Source organism: Tympanuchus pallidicinctus, unplaced genomic scaffold, assembly GCF_026119805.1.
Source record: "Tympanuchus pallidicinctus isolate F22 unplaced genomic scaffold, pur_lepc_1.0 scaffold37, whole genome shotgun sequence".
Classification (NCBI taxonomy): domain Eukaryota; kingdom Metazoa; phylum Chordata; class Aves; order Galliformes; family Phasianidae; genus Tympanuchus; species Tympanuchus pallidicinctus.
Window position 1 is genome coordinate 1450528 of NW_026294755.1, and position 10295 is coordinate 1460822.

The 10295-nt window shown below is 65.8% G+C and overlaps 1 protein-coding gene across 1 annotated transcript; it reads right to left on the reverse strand.

Moving 5' to 3' along the window:
- Nucleotides 1-19: 19 nt before the first annotated feature.
- FAM171A2 (family with sequence similarity 171 member A2) lies at nt 20-10113 on the reverse strand. The gene is given in 10 exon segments (XM_052699673.1): nt 20-166; nt 1009-1253; nt 1255-2098; nt 2980-3106; nt 3181-3297; nt 4860-5036; nt 5606-5758; nt 6741-6833; nt 8193-8420; nt 9977-10113. Coding segments are annotated over 10 exon segments (2115 nt in total). The 5' UTR covers nt 10053-10113; the 3' UTR covers nt 20-111.
- Between the last annotated feature and the right edge of the window lie 182 nt (nt 10114-10295).

Below are 10295 nucleotides of genomic sequence, written 5' to 3' on the forward strand. Positions count from 1 at the left end.
GAAGAGGCGGAGGCGGCGATGTGTCAGTGGGATTTTATATATTAATGGTATCTAAAATCCACAGTGGGGTCTGGGGGGGGGGGTTCTGCCCTCCTCCCCCCCACCCCGTCCCTATGGCAGCTTGGAGGCACCGCTGGCCCGGGGGGCAGTGCCAGACCCCCCCGTCCTGTGGGGACACAAATGGGTTTGTGTTAAGAATGGGGGATGTGGGGGGGTCCCGGCCCTGTCCCATCCACTGCCCCCCACCCTGGGTGGAATGGCCATGGGGCAGAGGGGGGGAAGGCGCTATGGGAGAGGAGGGGGGACTTGGGCGCCCATGGGGCAGGGATGTGGGGTGGGAGGGGGACAGGATGGAGGAGGGGCAGGGGAGGGGGGGTGGGAATAGGATGGAGATGTGGAGAGGGGTTGGGGGGATGGATGGGGATGGGGATGGGGATGGAGGTGAGAATGGAGATTGTGGTGGAAACAGGGATGGGGGAAATTGGGATGGGGGTTGGAAAGGGATGGGGGTGGATGGAGTTGAAATGGGTGGGAATGGAGCTGGTGGATGGAAATCGTGGTGGGATGGAGATACGGACACGGGGATGGGAGCAGAGAACATGGAGGAGCAAAGGGGATGGAGATGGGAACAGGGACTGGGATGGGGATGAAAACAGGGACTGGATGGAATGGAGTTGGGGACGGACGGAGATGGGGCTGCAGAGGGGTGGACATGAGAATGGAGATGGAGAGGGAAAGAGGATGGGGATGGGAGGAGGTGGAGACGGGGACTGGGATGGGATTGGGACAGGACCTGGGATGGGATGGGAGTAAGGATGGGGATGGGGACAGGAGGCGAAATGGGGATGGGAGTGGGGGCAGAAACGGAGATGGGGGGGAGACGGGGATGGAGGTAGAAATGAAGGAGACGGGGTGGAGATGGAGATGATGGAACGGAGACGGGCTGGAGACGCGACGAGGTGGGGGCAGGGCTGGGGGTGGAGACGAGGATGGGGGCTGCGCGCTTACTTGACGTTGAAGACCATGAGCGGCCGCTCCTCCCTCCTCTGCCAGGGGCTCTTGCGGTCCCCGCCGTCGTCGCCGCCGTCTCCCCCGTCGCCCGCCTCATCCTCGGGGCTGCTGGGGGAATCCCGGGGGGGCTCGGAGGCGCTGCTGCACCCGCTGCCCCCGGCCCCGCGGCGCCCCACGGGCGGCCCCCCCAGCAGCGGGGCCAGCGCGCTGTCCTCGGGCGACGGCGGCCCGCGGGGGGGGGGGCGGCCGCGAGCGGGGCGGCCCTCTGTCGCCGCCCTGCAGGTCGATGTAGGAATGGCGGACGTGGGACGCGCGCCCGTCCAGGGACACGAACCAGGCGCGCGGCGCCACCAGCTTCTGCTCGGCCAGCGCCTGCAGCTCGCCGTTGAGCTGCGCCACCGCGGACTCGTTGAGCAGCACGGGGATGGCCACGGGGCCGCCGCCGCCGCCTTGGGCCGGGGCCGCAGCCTGGCTCGAGCCGCTCGCCGCCGCCGCCGGGTTGGTGGCTTCCAGCTGCTGCGCGCCCTCGGCGGCCCCGTCCAGGCGCATGTAGCGCGCGGGGATGAGCAGGGTGGGCACCACGCCGCGGTACACGTCCTCCTGCGGACCCTCCAGCGCTCCGCACAGGATCAGCGGCCCCGGCGGCCCCATGGGCGGCCCCATCGCTGGCCCCATCGCTGGCCCCATCGGCGGCCCCATGGGCGCTCCCAATGACGGCGGCCGCGGTGGCGGCGGCGGCGGCGGTGGCAGCGGGTCGGACGGCGGCACTTCGGCTCCGTGGGGTGCTGCGGGGGGACCCTCGCTGGGGGTGAAGTCCTCACGGGGGTGGCAGCGGCGCGGCGCGGCGTTGGAGGACGTTTGGGGCGCGGAGGAGGGGACCTGCTTGAAGAAGTCCTCGCGGGAGCTGTCGAATTTGAGGACGGGGCTGTGAGCCTCCGTGTCCCCCCCCGAGGACGCCGTCTCCAGGTGGCTGCTGCAGATGAGGTTGAGCTGTGACATGGACGTGGCCTGGTCCCGCTTGGAGGGGTCCAACGTCCCCGACAACGGCAGCTTGCGGTGCTGCTGGCGTGGCTTCAGGCAGCGGCGCCTGTGGGGACGGCGGGGGGACAATGTGGGGAGTGTGTCCCATAACGGCCCCCACGGGGGTGGTGGTCCCATAGTCTGCTATAGGGCATCACCATAGCCAGCTATAGGACATCGGGATGGTAGATCCCAAGTCAACTACAAGGCACCTAAGGGTGGTGGTCCCATAGTCTGCTATAGGGCACCCAGGAGTGGTGGCCCCATAGCCAGGTATAGGGCACCCAAGGATGGTGGCCCCATAGTCAGGTATAGGACATTTGAGGTTGGAAGACCCCACAGTCAACTATAGGGCACCCATGGCTGGTGGTCCTGCAGCCAAACATAGGATACTCTGGGTTAGTGGCCTGATAGTCTGCTATAGGGCACCCAGGAGTGGTGGCCCCATAGCCAGGTATAGGACATCTGGGGTTGGAAGACCCTGTAGTCAACTATAAGACACCCAGGGGTGGTGGCCCCATAGCCAACCATAGGACATTCAGGTTTGGCGGCCCTGCAGTCCACTGTGGTGCACCGAGGCCTGGTGGTCCCATAACCAGATATAGGACAGCTGGGGTCAGCAGACCCCATAGTCAACTGTAGGGCCCCACAGCCAACCGCAGGATGCTCAGGGTTGGTGGTGCCTGTGGCCAGCTATAGGGCGCCTGAGGGCGGTACGAGTCGGAGGCCCCATAGTCAGCTGTAGGACAGGCAGGGCTGGTGGCAACTTATGGGATGTCTGTGAGCGCCAGGAGGTGTGGAACCCACAACCAGCTATGGGATGTCTGCGGGTGCCAAGCAGGAGGTGCGCCCCAGAACCGGCTGTCAGCCACCCCCGGGTGCCAAGCACACCGTGACCCACGGCCGGCTGCAGGACCCCATGGGCAGCGTGGGGCGGCCGGCGCTGACCTGCAGTAGTAGATGAGGAGGCAGAGCAGGGTGAGCACGAGCAGGGCCAGCGCGCCCAGGATGGTGAGCAGGAAGATGGTGTGGTACGCCGTGATGTCCTTCATGCCCGCAGCCACGGCCACCAGCCCTGCGGGGACACCGAGCTGGGATGTGGCACGGCCACCCCCGGGACACCACAACCCCCCAGCCAGAGGGTCCTACCTGGGCTAGGAGAGGGCACTGCTGCCGCCCAGTAGCCCAACTGGGGGGCCACAAAGGTCCAGTAGAGCTGCTGGCCCTCCCTGCGGATCAGCCCCGTCCCATTGCGGACCCACAGCCCTATGGGGAGAGGCACCGTCATGGCGGGGCGAGACCCCGAGCTCCACCATGGCCACCACCATCATCACAGCCACCATCACCACAGCCACCATCACCACAGCCACCATCACCACAGCCACCATCACCACAGCCACCATCACCACAGCCACCATCATCACAGCCACCATCATCACAGCCACCATCATCACAGCCACCATCATCACAGCCACCATCATCACAGCCACCATCACCACAGCCACCATCATCACAGCCACCATCACCACAGCCACCATCATCACAGCCACCATCACCACAGCCACCATCACCACAGCCACCATCATCACAGCCACCATCACCACAGCCACCATCATCACAGCCACCATCACCACAGCCACCATCACCACAGCCACCATCATCACAGCCACCATCATCACAGCCACCATCACCACAGCCACCATCACCACAGCCACCATCATCACAGCCACCATCATCACAGCCACCACCTCCACAGCCACCATCACCACAGCCACCATCATCACAGCCACCATCACCACAGCCACCATCACCACAGCCACCATCATCACAGCCACCATCACCACAGCCACCATCATCACAGCCACCATCACCACAGCCACCATCACCACAGCCACCATCATCACAGCCACCATCATCACAGCCACCATCACCACAGCCACCATCACCACAGCCACCATCACCACAGCCACCATCATCACAGCCACCATCACCACAGCCACCATCATCACAGCCACCATCATCACAGCCACCATCACCACAGCCACCATCACCACAGCCACCATCACCACAGCCACCATCATCACAGCCACCATCACCACAGCCACCATCACCACAGCCACCATCATCACAGCCACCATCACCACAGCCACCATCACCACAGCCACCATCATCACAGCCACCATCACCACAGCCACCATCATCACAGCCACCATCACCACAGCCACCATCATCACAGCCACCATCACCACAGCCACCATCACCACAGCCACCATCACCACAGCCACCATCACCACAGCCACCATCACCACAGCCACCATCACCACAGCCACCATCATCACAGCCACCATCACCACAGCCACCATCATCACAGCCACCATCACCACAGCCACCATCACCACAGCCACCATCATCACAGCCACAATCATCACAGCCACCATCACCACAGCCACCATCATCACAGCCACCATCATCACAGCCACCGTCATCACAGCCACCATCACCACAGCCACCATCACCACAGCCACCATCACCACAGCCACCATCATCACAGCCACCATCATCACAGCCACCATCACCACAGCCACCACCATCACAGCCACCATCACCACAGCCACCATCACCACAGCCACCATCATCACAGCCACCATCATCACAGCCACCATCATCACAGCCACCATCACCACAGCCACCATCATCACAGCCACCATCATCACAGCCACCATCATCACAGCCACCATCACCATGGCTCCCGTTGCCCACGGCCACCACCACCACCCACCGCCACCTCCCCACCCCACTCCCGTTGCCCCCCCCGTCCCTCCGCTCACCGCTTTTGGGGTCAAACCTCCATGCAGGCACGCTGGTGGCCGCGACGGCGCTGGACTCGGAGCTGAGTGGGACGGACAGATGGACGGGCCCTGCCAGCTGCACCTCGGTGCCGTTCCCAGTGAACAGACGGACGCCGAGCGCGGCCACGGGCGACAGCTCCAACCAGGTGACATTGGCTGGAGAGGAGGACAGCGGGGTGAGCAGACAGAGTCACAGAGTCACAGAATGGCCAGGATTGGGAGGGACCTCAAAGATCACGGAGCTCCAACCCCCTGCCACATTTCACAGCAGCCCAGGCTGCCCAGGGCCCCATCCAACCCGGCCTTGAACATCTCCAGGGATGGACGGGGCATCACAGCCTCTCTGGGCAGCTGTTCCAGCCCCTCACCGCTCTCACAGCACAGAACTTCCCCTGACATCCAACCTCCATCTCCCCTCCCTCAACTTCAACCATTTCCCCTCGTCCTGCTGCCATCTCCCCTTGCACAGTTGACTCCCCTCCTGTTTCAGGCTCCCTTCAGGCACTGCAGGCTGCACTGAGGTCACCCCGCAGCTCCTCTTCTCCATGCTGAACAACCCAGCTCCCTCAGCCTGCCTTTGGTGCTGCAGCCCCTGCTCATCTCTGTGGCTCCTCGCACCCCCTCCAACAGCTCCCTGTCTTTGTTGCACTGGAAGCTCCAGCCCTGGACGCAGTGCAGCCAGGACCCTCCGTGCGCCCCCACCCCCCGTCCCGGCGTCCCCATACCGCTGCTGTCAGCCCCCAGGAAGGCAGGGAAGCTGCGCAGGTCTCGCAGGGCGGTGGCGGCGGTGAGCGATGCCCAGAGCTGGCTGTACGTGGAGCTGCGCGGCAGGCGGGCGGCGCGGCGCTGGAACTGCGCCCATGGCTGAGCCCGAGCGCCTGGGGGGACGGGGACAGAGCTGTGGGGTTGTGCCCTGTGGGCAACTGGAGGGCATGGGGGGCGGTGGCCCCGTGGCAAGAGATGGGACATGGAGCGTGCCGCGGGTTGGTGGCCCCGTAGTTATAAGTCACCCAGGGTTGGCGGCCCTGTGGTCAACTGTATGGCACGCTGGGGCAGTGGTCCTATAGACAACCGTATGGCACCCAGGGGTGGTGGCCCCATGGGAATCTATGGGATATCTAAGTGTGCTATGGGTTGGTGGCCCCATGGTCAACCATAGGGGCACCCAAGGGTGGCGGTCCTATAGACAACTGTAGGGCACCCAGGGGTGGTGGCCCCATGGGAATCTATGGGACATTGAGCGTGCTGTGGCTTGGTGGCCACGTAGTTATAAGTCACCCAGGGTTGGTGGCTCCGTGGTCAACCGTAGGGCACCCTGGGGCAGTGGTCCTATGGTCAACTGTAGGGCACCCAGGGATACTGGCCCCATGGGAATCTATGGGACAACTGAGCATGCTATGGGTTGGTGGCCCCGTGGTCAACCGTAGGGCACCCAAGGGTGGCAGTCCTATAGACAACTGCATGGCACCCAGGGGTGGTGGACCTATGGGAATCCATGGGACATCTAAGTGTGCTATGGGTTGGTGGCCCCATAGTTTTAAGTCACCCAGGGTTGGTGGCCCCGTGGTCAACCGTAGGGCACCCAAGGGTGGTGGCCCCATGGGAATCTATGGGACAACTGAGTGTGCTTTGGGTTGGTGGCCCCATAGTCAACTGTAGGACATCTGGGGTTGGTTGCCCTACGGCAGGCTGTAGGACACCCAAGGGTGGTGCTCCCACAGCCTGTATGGCACTATCTGGCACTATCTGGCACTATATGGCACTATCTGGCACCCAGGGGTGGCGGCCCCATGACAAGCTATGGCAAATTTCAGGGTTGGGGGCCCCACTGTTTGTAGGACATTTCGGTGCCCCACTCACCAGGGGGGCCCAGCAGGATCTGCACCAGGTCCTCGTACAGGATGAGGGTGGCAGGGCGCTCGGGCTGCAGGTACAGGCTGATGGAGGCGTACACTGTGTAGGGGGAGGGGGAAATGAGGGGGGGTCCCCGTGCCCCCAATCCTTGCCCACCCCAACCCCTGCACCCCTCCCGCCCCCCCCTTCCGACTCCCCCCCCACCCGATTGCTCCACGTCCCACCCCACGGCAAGGTGACCCCATTGATGCTGTCCATCCCCCCCCCGTGGTGACACGGCCGCCCCGGGGCAGGGCTGGCACTGAGCTCAGGGTGACCCCCCCCAGGGGACCTCAGTGCCAACAACGCCCCCCCCGCCGGGACACGTCACTGCCTGCCGTGGCAGCGGGGTCCCAGTAAGGGATCGGGGTCCCCCAATAAGGAGCTGGGGGTCTTAAAGGGGCTCTGAGCCCCCAAGGAAGGGATTGGGAACCCCCCCCAAAAGGGTTGGGGGCCGCTTACAGCTCTAAAGCCCCCAGCAAGGGACTGGAAAGCCCCCAAGCATCCCAATAAGAGGTTGGGGTCCCCCAAAAGTGTCCTGAACCCCCAGTAGGGGATTGGGATCCCTTAGGAAGAGGATGGAGCCCCAACAAGGGGCCCTGCCCCCTGCACAGAGCCCCAGTAAGGGATCAGAGCCCCCCAGTAAGGGGCTGGGCCCCCCAGAAGGGCTCTAAGTCCCCCGTATGGGACTGAAACCCCGTAGGAAGATGGGTTCCTTATAAGAGATCAGAACCCCCCAGTAAAGGATCTCATAACAGCCCTAAGCCCCCCAGTAAGCCATCAGGGTCCCCCAGTACAGCACTGGGAGGACCCCCACCACCCCAGTAGTGGGCTGGGGTCCTCCAAAAAGGCCCTGAGCTCCTTATAGAAGGATTGGGCCCCCAAAAGGGGGTTGGATCCCCTAAAAGGGATCAGATTCCCTCCAGTAAAGGATTGGGAGCCCCCAAATGGGACTGGGATCCTCCAGCAAGGGGCTGAGGTCCCCCAAAAGGGCCCTGAGCCCCCCAGTAGGGGATTGGGACCCCCAAAGAAGGGGTTGGGCCCCCCATAAGGGCTGTGAGTCCCTCAGTAAGGGATCAGAGCCCCTCAGCCAGGGACTGGGAGGCTCCCAAGCACACCAGTAAGGGGCTGAGCTCCCCAGAAGGGCTGTAAGCCCCCCCATAAGGGACTGGGCCCCCCTAGGAAGGGGATGGGGCCGCATAGTGGCTCAAAGCCCCCCAGTAAGGGATCAGGGTCCCCCAGCAAGGGACAGGGATGCATCCAAGCACCCCACTAAGGGACCAGAGCCCTACAAAAGGTCCCTGAATCCCCCAGTCGAGGATTGGGACCCCAAAAAGGGGCTCAGGACCTCCTACAAGGGATCGAGTCCCACTTCATTCCCGCTCAGATCCCCCCCCGGCGGCGGGGATCCCAACTCACGCGGCAGTTTGGTGACACGCCAGGGCACGGTGGAGGTGACGAAGCCCCGTCGGGTGGCACTGACCAGCACCCAGGTGCCCAGGCTGTAGGACAGAGGCAGGACCCCCCCTCCCTCGTGGTCCGTGGTCCCGGTGGCCAAAGAGCCGCGGGGTCCCAGAACCTCCAGGTTGGTGTGGGGCAGCGGGGTGAGCGCGCCGCTCTCGTACACCTGTACCTTCAGCAGGACGTCTGTGGGGACACGGGGGGGCGGGATGCGTCCCAGTAGGGTCAGCGTGGGGCTGCGAGGAGCCCGTCCCGCTAAGGTGCTGCCACGTCCCACCGAGGCCCTGGGCATCATCTTATAGGGCCATGGGTACCGACCCAACACGGTGGGACCCGGCCCAGCAAAGGCAGAGCACCCATCCCGTAAGGCCATGGGCACCATCCCAAAATGCGGTGGATCCACCCCGCTAAGCTGGTGGGCCCCATTCCAACACGTGGTGGGACGCCCCATAAGCTCATGGGCGCCTTCTTATGGGGTCCTGGGCACCACCCCAACACGGGGCAGAGGCGGCCCAGTAAGGCTGTGGGACCCGGCCCTGTAAGGTCACTGGGATCCTCTCATGGGGTCACGGGTCCCAGCCCAGCAGGGCACCCACCCCCACCCCACAGAGTGACACCCCCCCTCCTCCCAACACCCCCATGTGCCCCCCCACCACACACAGTGGGATTCTGCCCATCTCAACCCACAGCGGGGCCCGGTGCCCGCACACAGCTATGGGGCCGGGTGGGCACAGGAGGGGGGGGATCCCAGCCCCACCCCCAGCCCCCCCCCCACGCCAGCAGATCCCGCACAGACCGCGCAGCCCGCAGCATCCTCAGCTCGCTGCCGTCACCATGGCAACGACCTCATCCATCCCCCCCCCAAATCCCCGAGTGATTTCGGGACCCCCCCCACCCCGAGCATCGCCCTGACCCCCAACCCGCCCCCCCCCCCCCCAATCATCCCCCGTTGCGGGGCGGCCCCGAATGTCGGTGGGCGGAGGGAAGCGATGCGCTTTTGGGGCTGGGGGCGGGGGGGTCCCGACTCTTGGGGGCAGCTGTCGCTGTGTGGCACGGATGTTCCCCGCTGTTGGGGACAGGTGGCACGGGGAGGGGGGGGGGGGGAAGGGGGGGAGGGGGCACCACGTGTCCCGCGGCACAAAAGTGGGGTCCCACCCCCCCTCGCAGCGCTGCCCGAACACCGCGGGGGGGGCTTTGGGGAGCGGGGAGGGGTCGTGGCGGGGACCTCCCCCCCCCCACCGGCACCCGCGGCCACACCGCCCCCATGGAACGCCGCCCCCCGGCCCCCCCCACGGCCCGTGGGCCCCCTCCCGTCTCACCGTCTCCCCCCAGCGCCCCCCCCACCCCACCGGTGCTCCCCGTTCACCCCCAGCGCCCCCCGCCCACCCCATCCCCGCCCATCGCCCCCTCCCCACCCATCCCCCCACGCCCACCCCGCGGTCCCCAACGCACCGCCTACGGCCCCCCCACCCCACCCGCAGCCCGGGACCCCTATCCGACCCCCCCGCAGCCCCCTCCCCTCCCCAGAGCATACGCCCCCCTCCCCACCGCACGGCATCCCCTCCCCGTCGCCCCCCACCCATCACCCCGCGGACCCCCACCCCGCAGCCCCTACAGCACCGCCTAAGGACCCCCCCGCACCCCACACCCATAGGGGGACCCGCCCCATCCCCGCAGCGCTGACATCCGCGCACCCCGACGGGGGTCGATGCCGCCCCCCCCCCCGCACACAAAGCACTCACCCATCGCCCCCCGCCCGCCCGCAGCCGACAGGAGGAGGAGGAGGAAGAGGAGGGGGGGGGGGCGGCGGGGCCGCATCGTGCCCGCACCGCTCCGCTACGGCTCCATGGCCGCCCCGCACCGCCCCGCACCGCCCCGAGCCCCCCCGCCCCCCCCCACCCCGCACCGCGAGGGCCGGGCTCCGCCTGGCGGCACCGCCGCGCACCGCCGAACCCGCGCGTGAACGCGCACTGCGCGCCCCCTACAGGGAGACCCCCCAGAGGGACCGCCCCCAAAAGGGCCCCCCAGGAGGGGCACCTCATAACGAGCCCGGTCCATAGG